Here is a 23912-nt window from a genome sequence, read left to right as displayed (position 1 = left end):
GCACATACTACAAATCTCAAGGACCCAGGTTTGAGCCCCTGGTCCCCACCTACAGGGGGAAAGCTTTGCGAGTAGTGAAGCAAGGCTGCAGGTGTCTCTCTGTCTCTCTCCCTCTCTATCTCCCCCTACCTTCTTGATTTCTGACTGTCTCTGTCCAATAAATAAAGATAATAAAAAGAAATTTTTAAAATCGGAGCTTCCCCCAGTGCTCTGGCTCTCCTATGTAGTGCCAGGGCTCAAAGCCACATTCTACAGGCTGAGCTATCTCTACAGAGGGCCCAGAGACCTGCCCAGGTCCCAGCAGGAGAAAACGTCTGGCCTTCTGGCTAGAACAGGTTTTTGGTGGTTTGGGTTAATTTTTTTTTTTTTTTTTTTTAGATAGAAACAGAGAGAGGAAGTCAGGCAGTAGCGCAGCTGGTTAAGCGAGCAAGGACCTGCGTAAGGATCCTGGTTCAAGCCCCCGGCTCCGCACCTGCAGGAGAGTCGCTTCACAGGTGGTGAAGCAGGTCTGCAGGTGTCTATCTTTCTCTCCCCCTCTCTGTCTTCCCCTCCTCTCTCCATTTCTCTCTGTCCTATCCAACAACAATGACATCAACAACAATAACTATAATAAAACTAGGGCAACAAAAGGGAATAAATAAATATTTTTATATTCTTTTTTTTTTTTTTTCTCCAGGGTTATTGCTGGGCTCGGTGCCTGAACCATGAATCCACCTTGTTGTGGTTATTATTATTACCATTGTTGATGTTGTTCGTTGTTGGATAGGACAGAAATGGAGAGAGGAGGGGAAGGCAGAGAGGGGGAAGCTGGAACCTGCGGCGAGCACACACAGGCAAGCAGACTCACTGTCCAGATAAGGTCAGCCCTTTTCAGAGCTGAGTAGTATTCCACCGAGTATGACTGTTGCTCCTGTGTTCAGCTGTGCCTGGGCCTCCTGCCTCCAGAGGTGGGATGGGGGGCTGCAGAGACCCCAGGAGGCATTTCTGAAGGCCTCCCCTGACCACCCACCATACCAGGAGCCCTGGGGTCTGAGCCCTGGTGCCACATGGGAACACCACCACAGATGGCACTAGGGGAGGCTCCATGGATGGGGAGTGGGGCTGGGGTGTCTCCTTTTCACCCTCTCCCTCCCCTTCTAGTAACAATAAAAACTGAGCCAGTGCCTCCCCAGGGTGGGGTGGGGGGTGTAGTGGGCAGAGCTCTGGACTTGGGTGAGGCCCCAGGTTCCAGCCCCGATGTTTCCTGTGCCAGAGGGAGGATCTGCTCCTTTCTCTAATAAATAAACAAATCTTTTCTTTTTGTCCCCCCCCCCCCCAGCTCTGGCTGATGGTGGTGCTGGGGATCGAAGACAGGACCTCGGGGAGCCTCAGGCAGGACAGGAGAGTCTTTTTGGATAATCATTATGCTGTCTCCCTGCCCCAATTTTATTCCTCTTGGGGTGCAGACCGGAGGCTACAGACCCCAGCACCACATGGGAGCATCATACAGAGCCAGGGGAACTTCCAGGGTGTCTCTCCTCCCTGTGTCTGCCTGTCTCTCATCTCTGCTTAGAAACATCCTCTTGGGATCCCCAGGGGACCACAAGGATGGAGGGGAGCTGGCAGGCAGACAGGAGACAGGTTGGGGGGGCTCCCTGGGGCTGGGGGTGACCTGTGGCTGCTGGATGAGACCCTGCTGGGCTGAGGCAGATGTGGGGAGCGGGAGCTGGGTGGGGGTTCCGTCCATCAGGGTGGGGGGAGGCCGGCTGAGTAGCCTGGTCTGTGGTGCCCCTGCACCACAGCCGCTGGCTGGCAGCCTTGGCTAATTGATCAGCTAATGGGCCCCAGAGCTGTGGCTAATGAGGCAGGAGGCGGGTGGAGGGGTTGGGGGGTTGGGGGGAGGGAGGGAGGGGGAGTCTGAGGTCGGAGCACAGGCCTAAGGGAGGAAGGGGAGCAGAGGAGGGAACTGAGAACCCCTAGAGGAGGGCACCCCAAAACGGGTGAACCCCTTCAGCCTGCTGGCCCCACACCACCCCGCACCTCTCCCCTGACCCCCCAGCCCCCCCCGGTTCTGGTTCAAAGAGGGGTTCAGCTGCATTCTGAGGGTGGTCTGGCTCCCCGCCTCGGTCTCCCCTTCTGTACTTGGTGCTGGGTGGGCGCAGACAGCAGCCCCAGGCCACAGCCTGCTCTGTGCTGGCCCCTGGGGCAGAGTGCTGGGGGTCCCAGGGCAGGGGCTCCAGGAGCCAGAATCTGGGTGCGGCTCTCACCTTCCCCGAACCCCCAGACCAGCTGGGCCCCGCAGCCTCTGGCCCCTTGGAGAACAAGAAGGGGCCAGCGTGCCTCAGCTTTGGGGGACTCCCATGGACACCCCAGTCTTCCAGGTGGGGCTGGGTGGGAAGGTGCACAGTGGGCCAGCCAGGGGCGGGCACCTGGGGGGCTGCGCCCATAGAAGCCCTCCGTCCCCCTGCTCCCTACCTTCCTGGGCTTCCCTTCTCAAACCCAGGGCCACCCTGGGCTGGGCCCTGCCCCCTGTCCGTCCCCACAGTCTCCTTGGCTTCTGCTCCCCAGCAATAGGCCTTAGGATCCCGCTGCCCCCGCCCCCGGGGTGCCCAGCAATAGGCCTTAGGATCCCGCTGCCCCCCCCCCCCCCCGGTGCCCAGCAAGAGGCCTTAGGATCCCGCTGCCAACCCCCTCCCCCCCCCCCGTGCCCAGCAATAGGCCTTAGGACCCCGCTGCCCCCCCCGGGGTGCAGGGTGAGGGCGCTGCCTGGCAGGGGGTCATCCTGGCCTTTGTCTCAGTGTCTCACAGAGAGACCATCTCTGTCTCTCTCCTTTCTACCTCTTTTTCTTCGGGTGTTTAACATCCGCCTGTCTCTGCTGGATTCCTGGGCTCTGGGTCTCCCCTCTGGCTCTTGCCCACCCCCTTGGCCTTGTGGGGGCCCCCTCCCTTCTCCCTGGCCTGGGGCAGGGGACCCCAACAGGGCGCTTTAGGGGGACAGGAGGAAGGGGCTGGCTTATGGGGGGGGTCAGGGAGCAGGGGCGAGAGGGGCTCCAGGCAGAGGCAACCCCCCACACCCCGGTTCTGGTTCTAGTTCAGGCTGAGGGGGAGGCGACCTGTGACCAGGACCCGGTGCTGGGGGCAGGGGAGGAGGGCCTCCTGCTAGGTCCCCCAAATTTGGGGGGACCCCTCCCCTGCAGCCCCCAACCTGACTGAGCGGTGCCCAGCAGAGTCTCAGACGCCCAGGCCTCAGAGCCATCGGCTGAGGCCAAGAGGGGGTTCTGGGTGCCTAGAGAAGAGGGGTGCACGCACCCCCACACTTTGCAGGCTGGGAGGCAGCGCTGCGAGCTCTCCCGGGGGAGGGGGCGGGCGGGGGGCTGTAGGTCACCAGGAGGGGGGCCTGGTTGGTGGCCCGCGCCCCTGGGGGTCGGGGCGGAGTCGGAAGCCGAGCGGGGGTCCCCCGGAGCGGCCGCGGGGCTGTAATTACGCGGCGGCGGTGGCGGCGGCAGCACCCACGTTACTTTGATTGACAGCTCGCTGCAGCCGCGCCGGCCACGCCCCTCCTTCCCGCAGCTGGGAGGACGCTGCGCCCGGAAGCTAAGCGCGCGGGGCTGCCCCCGCTAACTGCCAAATACATTGGGGGGCAGGCCCCAGCAGCCCCAGCCTGGCAGGTGGGGGGAGGGAATGGGGGGGCTCCTTTCTCTTCTAAAAGCCCCGCCAGCTAGGCTGGCCCCCGGCTGGCCTCAGTTTACCGATCTGAGCAATGCATCCCGGCTGCACCAGCTTTGGGGGGTGCAGGCTGATCTGCAAGGTCTGTTTGTTAATAGGCGCTTGGGGGGGGGGTTGGCAGGCTTGTCCCTGATGGCCCCCTGCCCCGGTTTACCCATCAGCAATGCAATGGGGCGGGGGGCGCCCCCCACCTGCTGCAGCAGGTGTGGGGGTGCAGCCTAGCATGCTATTTTTGAAGAGGAGCCATGGGGGCGGTAGGCTTGTCCCTGAAGGCTTCTGCCTCAGTTTACCCATCTTAGCAATGCAACGGTGGGGGGGGAGTCAAAGACTCAGCTAGGAGGGACCGCCCACAGTCCCAGGTTTTGGTGCCGCTAGTCTGCCGGCCAGGTCTTCAGGGGAGTCTTGGGGGTGGCCAGCAGGCCAGCCTGCACCCCACAACTGAGGCTGGGGGTTCGCGCTTTAGGGGGGCAGCGTAGAGGTGGAGCCCGCCCCCGCCCCCTCCTCCGCGCCCTCCTCCACGCCCGGCCCGCGCGGCCTCCACGAGGGTCTCTGCGGCTCGCGGGGCGGGGGCGCCGCCGCCTTCCCATTGGCTCAGCCCAGTCCGGCAACTCCTGCCATAGGCCGCCGGCTTCCCGCGGCCCCATTGGCCGGCGCCCATTGTGACGTCAGGGACCCATGTGGGAGCTCCGCGCGATGATTGGTCCACGCGCTCAGCCAATCAGAGTGGAGGATGGCCTGGGCCGGGAGCGGGCGGCAGAGCTGATTTAAGGTGGTCTGAGCTGGGGGCCTGCGGCCGCCTGCTGCCTGCAAAAAAAATGAAAGCAAAGAAAAAAAAAAATGAGAGCAAAGAAAAAAACCAAAGCAAACACGGACCCGCAGTCCCGGCCTGCACACTCACCCGGGAGCTCTGGGCCGAGCCCGGGGTGCAGCGGGGGGGGCAGCCTGGCTACCGAGACTGCGGTGCAAGGGGGGAGGGCTTGGTGGGTGCTCCAGGCAGGTGGGAGCAGCGCCAGGAGGGGGCCGGCACCTGCTCACAGGGTACCTGGCTGCCCCCCGGGCTCACACTGAGCTCTGCTGAGCCCCCCAGTCTCCCAAGGACTCCCCACAGCTGGGGAGCCTCAGGGCGCTGCTCTTTCCTGCGCCCGGGATGGGCGCACAGGACTTGCAAGTGTGAGGTCCTGGGTTCGAGTCCCGGCATCGCACGTCCCAGAGGGGCACTGTGTGTGTTGAATAACAAATTGATCTTTGCTTAAAAAAAAAAAATCTCATTCCTGGGTCTGGGCAGCGCACCTGTTCACATGCACGAGGCACCCTGGCCTTGGGTTCGAGCCCCTTACTCTCAGCCTGCAGGGAGGATTTTCCCGAGTGGTGGAGCAGGGCTGCAGCTGCCTCTCTGTCTCTCTTCCCTTCCCCTCTCCATTTCTCTCTGTCTCTACCCAAAATAATAGCGCAGCAGGCTAAGTGCACGTGGCGCAAAGCGCAAGGACCGGCCTAAGGATCCCGGTTCGAGTCCCCGGCTCCCCACCTGCAGGGGAGTTGCTTCACAGGCGGTAGAGCAGGTCTGCAGGTGTCTGTCTTCCCCTCCTCTCTCTATTTCTCTCTGTCCTATCCAACAACGACGACATACAGAACAACAATAACTACAACAATTTTAAAAAGGAGGGGCAACAAAAGGGAAAATAAATAAAGCAATATTTTTAAATTTTAAACATCTGTGGTCCCGGAGGTGGCGCAGTGGCTGGGGCACTACACTCGCAAGCATGAGGTCCTGAGTTCAATCCCCAGCAGCACATGGACCAGAGTGATGCCTGGTTCTTTCTCTCTCCTTTCTCATTAATAAATAAATAAAATCTTTTTAAAAATTTTAAATCATGTATCTATTCATATATCACTCCTGTCAGATCCGACACACCAAGATATGTGGCGTGGCTGTGTGCCTTGCCTTTGAGCATGTGGTCCTGTGACTCCCCACAAACCATCACCTGCTCACATCTGAGGAGCTGCACCTCGCTGAGGCATCTCTAGGTTGCTGGCTAAAGGCCCCCTCCTCCAAGAAGCCTCCCAGGACAGGTCCTGGCGCCCAAGGAGAGATTGCACCCTCCACTAAACAAAAGTGTTGGAGTCAGCTCTCTGGCCTGCTGGAGACCAGAGATCTCCAGGTGCCCCTTACCCCCCCCCCCCCAACTAGGAAAGTCTTCCCAGGTCCTAGACTCTGAAAGAAAAAATAAATAAATAAACTCAGGCAGTGCCTAGGGGAGCCAGGAGGCCAGCATGGATGTGGAGACCTGGTGGGTGTGCCAAGGATGGAACCCAGGACCTGACAGACGGTGCAGGCTCCAACCACTGTGACCCCTCCTGGGGCCACTGTTATTAACTGTATTTTATTTTATTTATTTTACTTACTTTATTTTAATGAGAGAGAGAGATGCCAGAGCCCTGCTGAGCTTGGGCTGATGGTGGTGCTGGGAACTGAACTTGGGGCCTCAGAGCCTCAGGCGGGAGAGACTTTTGTAGAACCTTCATGCTGTCTCCCTGGCCCTCGTTATTATTTTTTTTAATATTTTTATTTATTTATTTTCCCCTTTGTTGCCCTTGTTGTTTTGTATTGTTGTAGTTATTATTATTGCTGTTATTGATGCCTTTGTTGTTGGATAGGACAGAGAGAAATGGAAAGAGGAGGGGAAGACAGAGAGGGGGAGAGAAAGACAGACACCTGCAGACCTGCTTCACCGCCTGTGAAGTGACTCCCCTGCAGGTGGGGAGCCGGGGGCTCGAACTGGGATGTTCATGCGGGTCCTTGTGCTTCGCGCCACATGTGCACTTAACCTGCTGCCCTAACGCCCGACTCCCCCTGGCCCTCATTATTATTACTAGTATCAACATTATTATTATTTATCTTTAATATTTTTTTTGCCTCCAGGGTTATCACTGGGGCTCGGTGCCTGCACTATGAATCCACTTCTCCTGGAGGCATTTTTTCCCTTTTGTTGCCCTTGTTGTTTATCGTTGTTATTATGATTGTTGTTGTTGTTGTTACTGCTGTCATTGTTGGATAGGACAGAGAGAAGACAGAGAAGACAGAGAGAAGGAAAGAAAGACAGACACCTGCAAACCTGCTTCACTGCCTGTGAAGCGACTTCCCTACAGGTGGGGAGCCGGGGGCTCGAACCGGGATCCTTACGCAGATCCTTGCACTTTGCACCACCTGCGCTTAACCCGTTGTGCTACCACCTGGCCCCCTTATCTTTAATTTTAAAATTATCTTTATTTATTGGATAGAGACAGCCAGAAATCCAGAGGAAAGGGGAGATAGAGAGGGAGAGAGGCAGAGAGACACCTGCAGCCTTGTTTTACCGCTCCTGAAGCTTCTGCCGTGCAGGTGGGGAGCTGGGGCTCGAACCAGGTCCTTGTGTGCTTAACCAGGTGCACCATTGCCCAGCCCCTTATTATTATTTTTAAATATTTTATTTATTTATTCATGGGGAAGATAGGAGGAGAGAGAGAAGACATCACTCTGGTCCATGTGCTGACAGGGCTTGAACTCAGGACCTCATGCATGAAAGTCCAATGCTTTATCCAGCTCGCCACCTCGCGCGGACCACCCCTTATTATTTTTTAAAGCTGGCCTTTGGATACATTCTGGGCCTTGTGCACGCAGCACACAGCTGAGTGGCCTCCCTATCCCTTTGTCCATATTCACCTATTTACTGAGAGCAGAGTGACTCCACCATCTATGGAGCTTCCCCCGGTGCATCCATGGTGCTCCCATGTGGTGCTGGGGCTCAGATTCAGGGCCTCACACAGTAAGGTGTTTGCTCTGCTCGTGTGAGCTGTCTCACAGCCTCTGGAATGACTGGGTCGTTGGATTTCTTTATTCTGCACCATCAAGACGAATCCCACTGCTCTGGGCCATGGTGTCTGTTCAGAGGGAGGCAGACCAGCGACAGCCCTGGAGCTTCCCCTGGTGCCAAGGCACCTCACAAGTGGTGTCCGGGCTAGAACCTGGGCAGACACCCCAATGCATAGGTGCAGTGCTCTCTGGTTCAGAGAAGGGGCTCCTTAGTGCATACTCTCTCTCTTATTTATTTATTTTTCCCAGAGCCCTGCTCAGCCCTGGCTTATGGTGGGTGTGTGGGGGGGATTGAACCTGGGACTTTGAAGCCTCAGGCAGGAGAGTCTCTTTGCAGAACCATGATGCTATTTACCCCTGCCCCCTTTCTTTTTAGTGAATCACTTTGGAGAGAAGCAGAGCCCCATTCTGGCTGGAACCCGGGAGGGACCCCAGCCTGCAAAGCCTGTGCTCCACCTCTGGGCTCTTTGCTTTCCGGGGAGGGACCCTTGTCCTCTCACAGAGGAGACCAAGATGCAGAGAGTGAGGTGGGGGTCCAGCGTGGTGACCCGGGGGGGCTGACCCCAGTAGTGGTGGGCTCTGTCTCCTGTGGGGGAGGGACATGGGGGTCCCGGCCCCCCTTCCTCCCCATAAGTGACTTCTCCAAGTACACAACTAGGTCTGGGGGGTCCTGGTGTTTGAGGGGGGGCCAGGGAAAGCAGGGGGGAGGCTCGGCGGGGCCTGCGGGCTGTGGGGCTGGGGGCCTTGGGGGAGCCAGGAGGGGCGCACGGGGAAGGGTCCCCCACCCCCGCCCGGCTGGAAGGCCCTGTGGATCTGGGGGTGCACAGGGTCCCCTGGGGGTGCCCGGGGAAAGGCTGTTAAGGGGGGCTGGGGGCGGCTCCAGGGCTGTAGGGGTGCAGGGATAGGCGGGTGCGCGGGGTGGGTGTTCCGGGGGCTGTGGGGGGGTCTCAGTGGGTGCAGTGGGGGCGCAGGGGCGGGGTTCCATGGGGGTCGGGGGCGTTCAGGGGGTGCAGGGATGAGTGGGTGAAGGGGTGCAATGCGTGGGCTCTCCCGGGGGTATCCAGGGGGTTCACGGGTGTGGGCATTCCGGGGGGCTGTGGGGGGTCCAATGGGTGCACGAGGGGGGTGCAGCGGGGTTCCAGGAGCTGCGTGTTCGGGGGCGGGGGGTACGGGGTGCTGGAAGTGGGCGTTCCTGGGGTCGGGATGCACGGGGCGGGCGTTCCCAGGGGGGGCCTGGGTGGTCGTTCCCGGGGTCCCGGGGTGCACGGGGAGCGCGTTCCCGGGGGCCGGGGTGCTTGGTCCCGGGGTGCGCGCGGTGGGCGTTCCCGGGGCGCGGTGGGGGCGGGGCGGCGCCACCTTAAGGCGCTGAGCCCGCGCTCGGGGCGAGTCCCGCCGGAGGGGGAGGGGGCGGGGCGGGGGAGCCGGGGTGTCTCCGCCCCGCACCCCGCACCCTGTACCCCGCACCCCGCACCCCGCTCTCGGACCCGCGCCGTGGGGGCAGGACTCGGGGCTCCCCGCCGCGCCCTCCCCTGCGCCCCGGCCCCTCTCCCGCCCCTCTCGCGGCTCCGGGTTGGGGGTGCGGGCGGGGGGCGCCCCTCTCCTCCGCCAGGATGTACCCCCAGGGCCGGCACCCGGTGAGCACGGAAGGAGGACGGGGTCCGGGTCGGGGGGAGGGGCTCCCTGCGGAATGGGGTCGGGGTGGGGATCCCTGCACTGGGGCCGGGTGGGGGTCCCTGCACTAGGGTCCGGGTGGGGGGGGTCCCTGCACTGGGGTCGGGGTGGGGGTCCCTGCACTGGGGCCGGGTGGGGGTCCCTGGGGAATGGGGCCGGGGTGGGGGGGTCCCTGCACTAGGGTCCGGGTGGGGGAGGTCCCTGCACTGGGGTCGGGGTGGGGGTCCCTGCACTGGGGCCGGGTGGGGGTCCCTGGGGAATGGGGCCGGGGTGGGGGGGTCCCTGCACTAGGGTCCGGGTGGGGGGGGTCCCTGCACTGGGGTCGGGGTGGGGGTCCCTGCACTGGGGTCGGGGTGGGGGTCCCTGCACTGGGGTCTGGGTGGGGGTCCCTGCACTGGGGTCTGGGTGGGGGGCACTGCACTGGGGTCGGGGTGGGGGTCCCTGCACTGGGGTCTGGGTGGGGGTCCCTGCACTGGGGTCTGGGTGGGGGTCCCTGCACTGGGGTCTGGGTGGGGGTCCCTGCACTGGGGTCTGGGTGGGGGGCACTGCACTGGGGTCGGGGTGGGGGTCCCTGCACTGGGGTCTGGGTGGGGGTCCCTGCACTGGGGTCTGGGTGAGGGGCACTGCACTGGGGTCTGGGTGGGGGTCCCTGCACTGGGGTCTGGGTGGGGGTCCCTGCACTGGGGTCTGGGTGGGGGGCACTGCACTGGGGTCGGGGTGGGGGTCCCTGCACTGGGGTCTGGGTGGGGGTCCCTGCACATGGCGCCGCTCACCGGCCCAGTCCCCTGCAGGCGGGGCAGCCTTTCAAGTTCTCAGTGCTGGAGATCTGCGACCGCATCAAGGACGAGTTCCAGTTCCTGCAGGCGCAGTACCACAGGTGCGCCCCGGGCGCGGCACTGCACACCTGCCCGGGGGGGAGGGGGGCGGCTGGTCCACCGGGGCGGGGGTCCCACGGCCTGTGCTCTGTGCCCAGCCTCAAGCTGGAATGTGAGAAGTTGGCCAGCGAGAAGACGGACATGCAGAGACATTATGTCATGGTGAGCGACCACCCCGGGGTGCGGGCGGAACCTGGGGGCATGCGGGGTCCCAGGGGTCTTGGGGGATCTGGGGGTGCTGGGGATGCTGAGGGGTGTTGAGGGGGTGCTGGGGGTCCTGAGTGCTCACTGCCCAGGGCAGCAGGGACCCCACCTCCCTGGAGCCTATGCAGGGGGCACCCGTTTGCCTCCCCTGAGGACTTAGGGGGGCTCTGGTTCCACTGTGATTCCCCTCCTCTGAGTGGGGACACTCGCAGAGTAGCCAGTGTCCCCCCAGAGCCGGGCCAGCCCCCAGAGGGCTGTGGACCTTCCGGGTCTCTCTCCCGCAGTACTATGAGATGTCCTACGGGCTCAACATCGAGATGCACAAGCAGGTGAGGGGTGGGGGGGCAGGGACACGCCTGGGTGCCACCTGTGGAGTGGGGGGCTGGACTCTCGTGAAAGGATGATTCCTAGTTTGTGGGGAGGTTACTGAGCCTGCCATTCTAGCCATGGAGAAATCAGGGGTTAGCTGTGAGCTCAGACCCAGGCACCACATGGGAGAGTCCTTGGAACCGGGGGAAGCTCTAATGCTGTAGCTTATCTTTGTCTCCCTCTCTCTGACTTCCCACTGGGTAGGAAATAGAGGGGGGGGCAGGCCAGGGTGCTGGGGTGTCTGGAGATTCTCAGCTGGCATGAAACAGACCCACTGGGTGAGGCCCCTGGGTGCCTGGCTGGGTCCTGCTGTTGTGGACAGAAGCCCTGGACACTCACGAAACACAGGCTGGTCTCATTTTATTTCTCTCTTCTTGTAGACAATTGGGCATTTGATTTATTTTATTGTATTATTTATTTGGGGAATATTTATTTTTTTAAAGATTTTATTAATGAGAAAGATAGAAGGAGAGAGAGAGAACCAGACATCACTCTGGTCCATGTGCTGCCAGGGATTGAACTCAGGACCTCATGCTTGAAAGTCCAATGCTTTACCCACTGCGCCACCTCCCAGACCACGAAATATTTATTTTATGTATTATTGGATAGAGACATAGAAGTTGAGAGGAGAGGAGGAGGTAGAGAGACAGAGAGACCCCCTGCAGCCCTGCTTCACCACTCAGGAAACGCCCCCCGCCAGTGGGGACGGGGGCTTGAACCCAGGTCCTTGTGCACTGTAACATGTGGGCTTCACCAGGTGCACCACCGCCCGGCCCCTTACTTTTATTTTTCAGTTACCTCTTTTCCATTTTTTTTTCCCTCTCCTCCTCTTCTTTTTTCCCTTTTCCATTTTTTTTTCACACAGATGGCTGGGTAGGAGACCCCAAATTATAAGGGTTTTATTTTTCTTGAACCAGAGCTCTACTGAGCTCCGGCTGACGGTGGTGCTGAGAGTTGAACCCGGGACCTCGGCGCCTCCGGCGGGAGAGTCTCTGCAGAGCCCTCCTGCTGTCTCCTGGGCCTCCCTTACTTTCACAGGAACAGGAACCCTTCCTCCCTCCCTCTCTGCCTCCCCCCCCCCTTTTCTTTTTTAATTTAAGAGAGCAAGCTATTTAATTTAATAGCTCCCCTGAACACTGCTTTGACCTGGGCGGGACCTGGGTTCGAGCCCTGACCCCACCACACTGGAGGAGGAAGCTTGGGGGCTGGGGTCTCCACTCTCTCTCTCTCCGTAAAGGTCAGCTAGGTGCAAATAAATAGTTAAAGGTAAGATAAAAACAGAGAGGACAGGGCAGGGGTACATAGCATAATGGTTGTGCCAAGAGACTCTCATGCCTGAGGCTCCAAAGTCCCAGGATCAATCCTCTGCACCTCCATAAGCCAGAGCTGAACAGTGCTGTGGTGTAAAAAAAACACAAACAGAGAGAGAGAGAGAGAGAGAGAGAGAGGGGACAGCACTTGGTGTGCACAGTACTCCCAGGAGGTGCTGGGGGCTCGAACCTGGGTCCTCACACTGGGCAAAGTAGGCCAGAAACTGGACAAAAATCTCCCCCTCCCCCAGGACTTGGAATCCTGGGTTCAGGGGCTCAGGGAGGTGGCCGAAACTTAGGGGTCCCTGGCGAACCCCAAGTGTCTTTCTCTTCCCTTTAATGTTCTTTTTGTCTTTTCTTTCTCTCGCTGTATCTGACTTACTGAGGGGAGAGGGGAGAACCCCAGTTTTGCAAAGCTTAGGGCCTCTGCTCACCCCCTTCCCCCAGGCGGAGATTGTGAAGAGGCTGAGTGGTATCTGCGCCCAGATCGTCCCCTTCCTCACCCAGGAGGTGGGCTGGGGGCCGGGGGGGCCCTGCAGGGGCTGGGGGGCCGGGGCCCGGGGCCCGAAGGGTCTGGGATGGTGGTGGTGGAGCCCTGGGGCCGCGCTGTGCTTGTTGTTGTTGTTGTTGTTGTTATTATTCCCCCAGAGCCCTGCGCAGCTCTGGTGGCGGTGGTGCTGGGGCTTGAACCCCAACCCTGTCCGCAGACCCCCTGCACTGTCCCCCCAGCTTCTCTCTATCTGAGTGGGGTGGGGGGCCGATGTCTGTTAAAACCCCATGGGGCCCTGCCGCCCCAGCACCAGCAGCAGGTTCTGCAGGCTGTGGAGCGGGCCAAGCAGGTGACAGCCGGGGAGCTGAGCGCCCTCATCGGGGTGAGTCCTTCTCGGGGTCCGCTGGGCTGACAGCTGCTGCATGTGGGCCCCATGTGGGCACCCTGACTCCCCACTCACCCCCAGGGGTCCCTGACTCCACCCCTGCGGTGGCTGGTTCTCCTCTGGGTGCCCCCCTGCTGCCCTGCCCCTCCACCTGTGCCCCCTGCCCACTGCCCCCAAAGCCCCCTCCCGCTGTGCCCCCTGCCCACTGCCCCCAAAGCCCCCTCCCGCTGCTGTGCCCCCTGCCCACTGCCCCTCATGCCCCCTCCCGCTGTGCCCCCTGCCCACTGCCCCCCATCCCCCCTCCCGCTGTGCCCCCTGCCCACTGCCCCCCATCCCCCCTCCCGCTGTGCCCCCTGCCCACTGCCCCCAAAGCCCCCTCCCGCTGTGCCCCCTGCTCACTGCCCCCATGCCCCCTCCTGCTGTGCCCCCTGCCCACTGCCCCCAAAGCCCCCTCCCGCTGTGCCCCCTGCCCACTGCCCCCCATGCCCCCTCCCGCTGTGCCCCCTGCCCACTGCCCCTCCCACAGCAGCCACTTCCGCTGCCCCACCAGGCGCCCCCCCTGCCCCTCGCCCCACGGCCAGCCGGTCTGGGGGGGGCCACCCCGGGGCTGCTGGCCTTGTCAGGGGCCCTGGCCGCCCAGGCCCAGCTGAGCACCGCCAAGGAGGAGCGGGGCACCCTGGAGGCCGAGGGGCCCCGAGGTGAGCGGGAGCCGGAGAGGGGGGCTGCCGCTGTGAGCTGGGGGTCTGGGGTGAGCTGGTGGTCTGGGGTGAGCTGAGGGTCTGGGGTGAACTGGGGGTCTGGGGTGAGCTGAGGGTCTGGGGTGAGCTGGGTTGTTTGGGTTGAGCTGAGGGCTCTGGGGTGAGCTGAGGGGTCTGGGGTGAGCTGGGGGTCTGGGTTGAGCTGGGGGTCTGGGGTGAGCTTGGGGTCTGGGGTGAGCTAAGGGTCTGCGGTGAGCTGGGGGTCTGGGGTGAGCTAAGGGTCTGGGGTGAGCTGAGGGTCTGGGGTGAGCTGGGGGTCTGGGGTGAGCTGAGGGTTCTGGGGTGAGCTTGGGGTCTGGGGTGAGGTGGGGGTCTGCGGTGAGCTGGGGGTCTGGGGTGAGGTGGGGGTCTGGGGTGAGCTGGGGGTCTGCGGTGAGCTGGGGGTCTGGGGTGAGCTGGGGGTCTGGGGTGAGCTGAGGTGTCTGGGGTGAGCTGAGGGGTGTGGGGTGAGCTGGGGGTATGGAGTGAGCTGAGGGTCTGGGGTGAGCTAAGGGTCTGCGGAGAGCTAAGGGTCTGCGGAGAGCTGGGGTCTGGGGTGAGCTGGGGTTCTGGGGTGAGCTGAGGTGTCTGAGGTGAGCTGAGGGGTGTTGATTGAGCTGGGGGTATGGGGTGAGCTGGGGGTATGGGGTGAGCTGAGGGTCTGGGGTGAGCTGGGGGTCAGGGTTGAGCTGGGGGTCTGGGGTGAGCTTGGGGTCTGGGGTGAGCTAAGGGTCTGCGGAGAGCTGGGGGTCTGGGGTGAGCTGGGGGTCTGGGGTGAGCTGGGGGTCTGGGTTGAGCTGAGGGTTCTGGGGTGAGCTGAGGGGTCTGGGGTGAGCTGGGGGTCTGGGGTGAGCTGAGGGTTCTGGGGTGAGCTGGGGGTCTGGGGTGTGCTCGGGGTCTAGGGTGAGCTGAGGGCTCTGGGGTGAGCTGAGGGGTCTGGGGTGAGCTGGGGGTCTGGGGTGAGCTGGGGGTCTGGGGTGTGCTCGGGGTCTAGGGTGAGCTGAGGGTTCTGGGGTGAGCTGGGGGTCTGGGGTGAGCTGGGGGTCTGGGGTGAGCTTGGGGTCTGGGGTGAGCTAAGGGTCTGCGGTGAGCTGGGGGTCTGGGGTGAGCTGGGGGTCTGGGGTGAGCTGAGGGTTCTGGGGTGAGCAGAGGGGTCTGGAGTGTGTGAGGATATAGGGTGAGCTGGGTGTCTGGGGTGAGCTGAGGGTCTTCGGTGAGCTGGAGCTACAGCTCGGGGTTGGGATCTGGGGTGCAGCTGGGGCCTGGGGTGCAGTGGGCTTCTGGAGGGTGTTGGGGCAGTGGAGAACTGTGGTTTCTCCTCTGGGATCTGCTCCCCTGTGGTTACTCACTTCTCTGGGCATTCTAGGGGGCTAGCCCAGGAATGCGGGTGTTGACTGTGGTATTTAGGGCTCTGACCCCAGGTCTTAGGGGCTGACCCGGGCTCGGGGTACAGAGTGGGTCAGCGCACAGCAGGGCTGTGCCCTCCCTCCCTCACCCCTCTCCTCTCTGTGTCTCTCTGTCTCTGCCCTCGCCCCCCCCTCCAATCCACTGGCAGATCGAGCTCCGAGCAGGGTGAGTGCAGAGACCCGTCCTCCCTGGGGTGGGGTCCTCCCGGTCAGCTATTGTGGGGAACCCTGTGTTTTGAGAGGAACGGGTCCCCCAAAAGGAGACCCCATCCCATTCCCAAGTGCCTCCCCCATATATGAGAACCACCCACTAGCTCTGTGCTTGGGAGCTGTCTGCAGGCCGGGGGTCCATTTCTTTTTTTTATTATTATTAATATTTTATTTATTTTTGAGAGAGATGCAGACAGAGAGAGACACAGAGAGAAACACCAGAGCCCTGCTCAGCTCTGGTTTATGGTGGTGTGGGGCATTGAACCTGGGACTTTGGAGCCTCAGGCATGAGAGTCTGTTTGCAGAACCATGATGCTGTCTCCCCCTAGCCCATTTCTTCATTCTTGTCCCAGTGAGTTCTCTGCCATCCGGGGATGACTCTCCCTCCACCCCATTAAAATTTTTTTTAAAGATCTATTTATTTATTTTCCCTTCTGTTGCCCTTGGTTTTTATTGTTGTAGTTGTTGTTATTGATGTTGTCATTGTTGGATAGGACAGAGAGAAATGGAGAGAGGAGGGAAGACAGAGAGGGGGAGAGAAAGACAGACACCTGCAGACCTGCTTCAGGTGGGGAGCTGGGGCTTGAACCGGGATCCTTACGCCGGTCCTTGGGCTTTGCGTCACGTGTGTTTAACCCGCTGCGCTACTGCCCGACTCCGTATTTTCATTTTTTTAAAATATTTATTTTATTTATTTATTCCCTTATTGTTGCCCTTGTTGTTTTATTGTTGTAGTTATTATTGTTGTTGTCGTTGTTGGATAGGACAGAGAGACATGGAGAGAGGAGGGGAAGACAGAGAGGAGGAGAGAAAGACAGACACCTGCAGACCTGCTTCACCGCCTGTGAAGCGACTCCCCTGCAGGTGGGGAGCCGGGGGCTCGAACCGGGATCCTTACGCCGGTCCTTGGGCTTTGCGTCACGTGTGTTTAACCCGCTGCGCTACAGCCCGACTCCGTATTTTCATTTTTTTAAAGATGGATTTGCTTAGTTATTTATGGGGGCGGGTGGGCAGAGCCTCCCTCTGGCACCTGCACTGCTGGGGCTGGAACCTGGAGCCTTGGGCCTGAGAGCCAGGTGCTCTGACCACTGCACCCACCCCAGCTGGGGGGCAAAGCATCTTTCTCAGGGGGCTCCCGGGGCAGTGCTGGGTGTCCCCCAATTCTGGCCCTGCCGGGGGAGGGCACCTGTGCCTTAGCTTCCTGTGGTCAGCGTTTGTTGAGACCAGAGGCCCCACTCACTCCCACCCGGGGGGCCTGAATGACCCCCGCCCACAGGGCTCACAGAGCGTGTCCCCCTCACCCCCCGGGAGCCTGGTGGAGGGGAGCTGCCCCCCCGGGGGCCCCTGCGGCGGGAAGCCGAAGGTGGACGAGAAGGAGCTGCCTGGCCCTTACGTGAGTGGGGACCCAGGGATGGAGGTGGGTCTGGTGGCCCTGTGGTGGGGCATGATGGGGCCAAGGGGACTCCAGAGACGCGGTTCAGACCTGGGGACTGGAGCCCCCTATGCCCGCCCGTGAGCAGCGGGGCTGCCAGGTGACCTCGGGACGGTCGCCAGCCCTGACCCTGGCGGACTCTACTTCTGTCCCCAGGAGAGTGAGGAGGACAAGAGTGATGAGGACAAGTATAACCTGGTGGTGGATGAGGTGAGGGGCCTGCCGGAATGGGGGTCTCAGTCTCCCTCGCCAGCCGGGGGCCTGGGGGGCAGGGGAGGCCAGCTGGCTTCAAGCTCCATTTCTGTGACTTTGGGGGTGTGGTAGCCCCTTCCCCCGGCCTCGCTTTCTGTCCAGTCAGAAGAGAGAGAGTAACAGCCTCCCTGCGCCCCCCCATCACCACCTCCATTTCACAGGCAGGTAAACTGAGGCAGGGACACTCCTTTCGTTTTCCGGTGACTGTTCCAAGGTGGGTCAGAGGTCAGATTACAGGTCCGGGTAGGTGACCCCTGGTGGGTGACCCCCCCCACACACAGAGGCTTCCTTCCTCTCCTGCCACGCCACCTCCCGGAACCCAGGACCAGCCCTCAGAACCCCCCAGCCCCGTCGGAACCCCTTGTGGGAAGCCTGCCCTCTGCGCCCCTGCCCGGCGGGACCTGGCAGACAGCCCGGCCTCCCTGGCCTCCAGCCTTGGCTCCCCACTGCCCAGAGCCAAGGGGCTCGGCCTGGTAAGGGGGGGGGGCCTGGAAACTGCCTTTGTTCATGGGGTGGGGGTCCTGGAAACCGCCCTCATGACCTCTTAGCCCCTGGGTGTGCAGAGAGCTAGGGTTTCGCTCCTGATTTTTTATTAAAAAGATTATTTGTGGGAGACCCAGGTTGGGGTGCAGGGGTAAGTCCAGGACTCTCAAACCCTGCAGGTGCCAGAGGCAGGCTCTGCTGCTCGTTCTTACTGATGATCTGTTCTTGTAAATCAAATATTTAAGTGGCAGAGCAGGCACACTAACATATGCCAAGACCCGGTTCGAGCCCCCGCTCCCCACCTGCGGGGGGAGCCTCGCGCGTGCTGGGGCTGGGCCGCAGGTGTCTCCCTCCCTCCCTGTCTGCCCTCCCCCACCTCTCTGTCTCTGGTGTGAATCAGTGCACACACATGGTGAACACCAGCCAGAGCCAGAGCCAGAGCCAGAGACGGGAGAAGAAAAGCAGAGGCCCTGTGGCACCTGGACGCCAGGGACCCTCCCGACCTGGCTGAGCCCCTGCAGGTGGTCGGTGCGCAGGTGCTCAGGGCGGCACAGCGGGACCCTGACCTGTCTGCCCACCACCGCAGGGGGACGCCCCCACCGGGACCCCGGCCCCCAAGTCCTGTGATTCATCACCCCCCGAAGACGCGTCCACCCCCGGGCCCAGCTCCTCTGGCCACCTCCACCCGCTGGTCACCAAGCCTGCACCCTCCACTGACAACATCGGTGAGGCCGCCCTCTGAGCCTCAGTTTCCCGAGGGGGGGGGATCTGAACCCAGGTCATGGTGGCCGGGTCCCCAGAAGGCAGGGAGGGATCTTCCAGAGCCTCCTGCCAGTGGCGTGGGGGGTGGGGGGTGGCATTGTGGCTGGGCTTTGAAGCGGGAATAGGAGTCGCAGAAAGCAGGCCGGTCGGTCACAGGGAGTCCCCCGAGACACAGAGGGTCAGGACCCAGGTTCGAGGTGTCTGCGGTGTCTCTACCTCTACCCCCTCAGCCCTGCGGAGCCCCCTGGCCCTACCCTTCACCACCTCCTTCAGCCTGGCCACCCACAGCGCCCTCAACGGGGACCTCTCTGTGCCCAGCTCTTACGTCAGCCTGCACCTGTCTCCTCAGCCCAGCAGCCCCACGGTGCATAGACGTTCCCCCCCGATGGTGAGTCTGGTGCGACTGGAGGGGCAGGGGCCAGGGGGCCGGGCCCAGGGTGGGCAGGAGGACAGGCTGGTCTTGGTGGCATGCAGAGGGCCGGGAAGGGAGTCCCGGGGCTTGGTGAGTGTCTGCAGGAAGAGGGTCTGAGGGTCCCAGCGGCCCACAAGCTCAGTGCAGATTTGCACCCGGGCTGGTGGGAGGGACGGAGGGACTGCCTGGGTCATCGGAACTCTCCTCCAGCCAGACTGAGTGCATCCTGCTAGGGTCCTGCGGAAGCAATCAGGCCGCACTTTCTGTCGAGGGCCAGCTAGGAAAGAGGTCTGCTGACCCCTCGGCAGCCCAAAACCGCAGCCCCCAAACCGCAGTCGGACTGAGTGAGCTGGCGTGCTAATAAAGCTTTATCCACAAAGCGCAGCCAGGGGCCAAAGCCTGGCTGTGTGTCGATAAAACTTTATCGACAAAGCCAAGCCAGGGGCCCCCAGTCTGCCGGACACCATGTCCCCTCTGGCGTTCTGCAGATGGCCTTCGAGTCCCATCCGCACCTGCGAGGGTCCTCCATCTCTTCCGCCCTGCCCACCGTCCCCGGGGGAAAGCCGTGAGTGTCTGCTGCTGTGTGCCCCCACTGTGCCCGGGGACCCTGGCCCTGCTGGGAGCGAGTTTAGCTCACGTGGCCTGGGCTGGGTGGCTCTCCTGCTGTGCCTCCCGCTGTCTCCACCACACTCACTGTCCGTGTCACACGCTGTCCCCAGGTCACGCTGCCCCTGGTCACGCCCAGGTCACACTGTCCCTTGACCCGGGTCATTCCATCCCCTGACCCCTGCCCACACTGCCCCCTGACCCGGGTCACGCCGTCCCCGCCCCCAGCGCCTATTCCTTCCACGTGGCGGCCGACGGGCAGATGCAGCCGGTGCCCTTCCCCGCGGACGCGCTGGTGGGCACGGGCATCCCCCGGCTGGCGCGGCAGCTGCACACGCTGGCCCACGGCGAGGTGGTATGCGCCGTCACCATCAGCGGCTCCACACAGCACGTCTACACCGGCGGCAAGGGCTGCGTCAAGGTGTGGGACGTGGGTCAGCCCGGCGCCAAGACTCCGGTGGCACAGCTCGACTGCCTGGTGAGGGCGGGGCAATACAGTCTGATGACTGCCTTGGGGTGGAGCCTATGACGGGGGCGGGGCCAATACAGACTGATGACCGCCTTGGGGTGGAGCCTATGAAGGGGGCGGGGCCAATATGACTGATGACAGCCTTGGGGTGGAGCCTATGACAGGGGCGGGGCCAATACAGACTGATGACCGCCTTGGGGTGGGTCCTATGGCAGGGGGCGGGGCAATACAGACCAATGACCGCTTTGGGTGGAGCCTATGACGGGGGGCGGGGCAATACAGACCAATGACTGCTTTGGGGTGGAGCCTATGACGGGGGGCGGGGCAATACAGACCAATGACCGACTTGGGGTGGGTCCTATGGCAGGGGCGGGGCCGGGGTGCTGGTGCCACCTCTCGAATGACTGAGGGCGGAGCCCGATGAAGGGGCGGAGCCAAGGCTCAAGTCAAGGCTTGGCTGCCAAAGGGGCGGGCCCGCCAGTCACTGGGGCCTTGGACACTGGGCTTGGGGCTCCGGGTGCAGGGCAGGACTCTTGGAGGCCAGCCCGGGGATTGACCCCAAGCCCTCCCGCACCCCTGCGGCCCCTAGAACCGGGACAACTACATCCGCTCATGCAAACTGCTCCCCGACGGCCGCAGCCTGATCGTGGGTGGCGAGGCCAGCACGCTGTCCATCTGGGATCTGGCGGCGCCCACGCCCCGCGTCAAGGCGGAGCTGACCTCGTCGGCGCCCGCCTGCTACGCGCTGGCCGTCAGTCCCGACGCCAAGGTCTGCTTCTCCTGCTGCAGCGACGGCAACATCGCCGTGTGGGACCTGCAGAACCAGGCCATGGTCAGGTGGGCGGCCGGGGGTCCTGCAGAACCAGGCCATGGTCAGGTGGGCGGCCGGGGGTCCTGCAGAACCCGGCCATGGTCAGGTGGGCGGCAGGGGACGGGGGTCCTGCGGAACCCGGCCATGGTTAGGTGGGCGGCTGGGGGACGAGGGTCCTGCGGGACCAGGCCATGGGTGGCCGTGGGGCTCCCCCAACTCAGACCCCAGCCCTCCTGGCCTGCTAACCCATCCCGGCCCCCGACCCAGGCAGTTCCAGGGCCACACGGATGGGGCTAGCTGTATTGACATTTCTGACTTCGGGACCCAGCTCTGGACGGGCGGCCTGGACAACACGGTCCGCTGCTGGGACCTGCGGGAGGGCCGCCAGCTGCAGCAGCACAACTTCAGCTCCCAGGTGCTGCCCCGCTGAGCGCTCAGCCCAGAGCACCCTCAGCCTTCCCAGCATGGCCGGAGGGGCTGCTTCATTCCCCCCCCTCAGCCCAGAGCACCCTCAGCCTTCCCAGCATGGCCGGAGGGGCTGCTTCATCCCCCCCCCCTCAGCCCAGAGCACCCTCAGCCTTCCCAGCACCGGCCAGAGGGGCTGCTTCATTCCTTGTTCAGCTCAGCTCAAGGGCTGCTGAGACCCCCAGGTCATCTATTTTTACTTTTTTTTTAATTTTATTGATTGGATGGAGACAAATCAAGTGGGGCGGGGGAGATAGAAAGGGAGAGAGAAAAAGTGAAATAAATTTTTAAAAAGAGAGACACTTGCAGCCATGCTTCACTACTCATGAAGCTTTCCCCCTGCAGGTGGGGGCTGGGGGCTTGAATCGGGGCCTTGAACATTTTTTTAAAAAAGATTTTATTAATGAGTGGGAGTCGGGCAGTAGTGCAGCGGGTTAAGCGCACGTGGCGCGAAGCGCAAGGACCAGAGTAAGGATCCCGGTTCCAGCCCCCAGCTCCCCACCTGCAGGGGAGTGGCTTCACAGGCGGTGAAGCAGGTCTGCAGGTGTCTGTCTTTTTCTCCCCTTCTCTGTCTCCCTTCTCTCTCAATTTCTCTCTGTCTTATCCAACAACACCAGCAGTGACAATAATAATGGCTAGGGCAACAAATTGGGAAGACGGCCTCCAGGAGCAATGGATTCATAGTGTAGGCACCGAGCCCCAGCAATAACCCTGGAGGCAACAAGATTTTATAAATGAGATAGGAAGAGAGAGAGAACCAGACATCACTGTGGGCCGTGTGCTGCCAGGGATTGGACTCGGGGCCTCTGGCTTGAGAGTTCACTGCGTTAACCACTGCACCACCTCCTGGAACATGCACAGTCTTATTTTTTTATCTTTATTTTTTGGATAGAGACAGCCAGAAATTGAGAGGGAAGTGGGTAACAGAGGGAGAGAGACCCCTGCAGCCCCGCTTCACCACTCTCAAAGCTTCCCCACTGCAGGTGGGGACCGGGGCCTTGTGTATGGTAACATGTGCGCTCCACCAGGTGCGCCTGGGCCCTGCACAGTTGAAATATTTTATTTTTTGCTTTAACGAGAGACAGTGAGAAACACACAGTGACGGTGTGAAAACAAGATTCCTCCAGCCAAACGTTCCAAGCCCCAGTGGGGCTGGCGTCCTGGCAGTCTGGGCCAGAATCCTTTTTGGGGTGCGGAAGGGAGGGACGTCGGGCTCCTGTCACGGCTTCTCCGCGGGGCATCGTGTGGGCAGCCCACCGCCCCTGTCCCCCCAGATCTTCTCGCTGGGCCACTGCCCCAACCAGGACTGGCTGGCGGTGGGGCTGGAGAGCAGCCATGTGGAGGTGCTGCACGTCCGCAAGCCCGAGAAGTACCAGCTGCACCTGCATGACAGCTGCGTGCTGTCCCTCAAGTTCGCCTCCTGCGGTGAGGAAGGGGGGGCACACACTCTGAAATGGTAGGTCCGCTGACACCCACCCACCCGAGGGGCGCTGCAGAGCCTCAGCCAGAGGGAGGCTCTGCTTAGGTCATTGCTTTCGACTCTTGCTAGAGACTTCCTTCTTTAAAAACCTCTTTTTATTGGGTAGAGACCACCAGAAATTGAGGGGGGAGATAGAGAGGGAGCGAGACAGACACCAGCAGCCCTGCTTCCCCACTCGCGAAGCTTTTCCCCTGCAGGTGGGGAGCGGGGGCTTGAACCCGGGTCCTGGCTCATGGGAACAGGTGCACCACCACCTGGCCCGTTCCTGGGGGGGGGGGGGGCAGGCAGGGGTGCGCCCGGTAAAGCGCATAGTATCAAGCGCGAGGAACCGGGTTCGAGCCTCGACACTACTCCCCGCCTGCAGGGGGGAAGCTTCACAAGCGGTGAAGCAGGTCTGCAGGTGTCTGTTTCTCCCTCTCTGTCTCCTCCTCCTCCTCCTCCTCTCAATTTCTGTCCTCTCCAATAAAATGGAGAAAATAGCCGCCAGGAGCAGGCGAGGGAGAGGGAGATGGAGAAAAGAGCACATTCCTCCAGGACACACAAAGGCAGGAATGCCAAGCCTGGATCTTAGCTGTCCAGGTGTCCCGGGCCACAGCACCCCCCCCTTTTCAAAGCTGGGGGGGACCCTCTCCTTGGCCTTGTCACCACCTGGAACACGGAGGGAGGTGGGCGCCCCAGCTCTCCGGTGGGGGGTGTCTTCGTGGCCCCCACAGGAGGACAGGGAAGGGCAGGCCTTCTGGAAGCTTCTCCGCCTCCCAGGGCGGTGGTTCGTAAGCACAGGCAAGGACAGCCTTCTCAACGCCTGGAGGACACCTTACGGGGCCAGCATCTTCCAGGTACCCAAGGCGGGGGCCCCAAGTGTCCCCTGGCTGCTGGGGGGTGACGACGGGGTGGCCAGTGGCCGTCCACTCTGCACCAGACTCGGGCAGAGCCGGGCCCCTCCCCTTACCTGCCGTCTCACCCCCCTACCCACACCCCCAGTCCAAGGAGTCATCCTCGGTGCTGAGTTGTGACATTTCGGGGAACAACAAGTACATCGTCACTGGCTCCGGGGACAAGAAGGCCACCGTGTATGAAGTGGTTTACTGAAGCCGGGACCCCGCCTGACCGCTGGGCAGCCCCCACCCTCCGAGACCCCTACTCTGTGGGCGCGGGTGGGGGGCGTGGGGGAAATACATGGTTTCTCACAGTCGCTGTGGTCTTTCAGGGGGGGCTCTTAGCCACTCTGCGGGGTGACGGGGGTCACAGGCCTTGCCGAGCGTAGGGCACTGGGTTCGAGCCCTCCAGCTCATGGCAGCACCAGGGGAAGCCAAGCCGCTTAGATGGTGGAGTGGGGCTGGAGTGTCTCCCTCTTTCCCCCTTCTCCCCCTCACGTCTTGTTTTCAGAATAAAATATGGTGGGCGGGCAGTAGTGCACCTGTTATCGCGCACAAGGACCTGGGTTCAAAGCCCCCAGGTCCCACTGGCATTGACAATACTTTTTATCCTGCAGCCCGGGAGGAAGGGGACGCAGTGGTTAGAACGCTGT

At 61.8% G+C, this 23912-nt stretch overlaps 2 protein-coding genes across 3 annotated transcripts in view; one reads left to right on the top strand and one right to left on the bottom strand.

Annotated features, from left to right (window-relative positions):
• The window catches only part of NCLN (nicalin), a 109346-nt gene that overhangs the window by 55840 nt on the left and 29594 nt on the right, over positions 1-23912 (bottom strand). The window lies entirely within an intron of this gene.
• On the top strand, positions 8987-23767 carry TLE2 (TLE family member 2, transcriptional corepressor). Of its 2 annotated transcripts, none has more exons than XM_060181966.1 (20): positions 8987-9189; positions 10018-10103; positions 10200-10263; positions 10518-10634; positions 12432-12494; positions 12782-12856; positions 13410-13557; positions 15152-15168; positions 16489-16605; positions 16801-16854; positions 17220-17369; positions 17966-18104; positions 18372-18529; positions 19042-19118; positions 19388-19637; positions 20218-20465; positions 20707-20854; positions 22179-22329; positions 23144-23220; positions 23366-23767. In XM_060181966.1, exons 1-20 carry the CDS (start codon positions 9166-9168, stop codon positions 23471-23473), a joined length of 2271 nt encoding a protein of 756 aa, XP_060037949.1. In that variant the 5' UTR covers positions 8987-9165; the 3' UTR covers positions 23474-23767. The 2 variants fall into 2 exon arrangements, with proteins under 2 accessions (XP_060037949.1, XP_060037950.1); XM_060181967.1 differs by having other exon boundaries at positions 10590-10634; positions 13386-13557; positions 23366-23766.

This window comes from Erinaceus europaeus, chromosome 23 (assembly GCF_950295315.1).
Source record: "Erinaceus europaeus chromosome 23, mEriEur2.1, whole genome shotgun sequence".
Classification (NCBI taxonomy): Eukaryota; Metazoa; Chordata; class Mammalia; order Eulipotyphla; family Erinaceidae; genus Erinaceus; species Erinaceus europaeus.
The sequence above is the reverse complement of the archived record's forward strand: the minus strand, read 5'-3'. Positions and strand labels throughout refer to the sequence as shown.

What these genes read in the sequence shown, in the direction of transcription:
- TLE2 (XM_060181966.1), top strand. Translation starts at nt 9,166, where the DNA reads ATGTACCCCCAGGGCCGGCACCCG. An exon ending in TGCAGAGACATTATGTCATG is followed by an intron (nt 10,264 to 10,517) that starts GTGAGCGACCAC and finishes GGACACTCGCAG; the next exon opens with AGTAGCCAGTGTCCCCCCAG. An exon ending in ACCCTCCACTGACAACATCG is followed by an intron (nt 18,105 to 18,371) that starts GTGAGGCCGCCC and finishes CTACCCCCTCAG; the next exon opens with CCCTGCGGAGCCCCCTGGCC.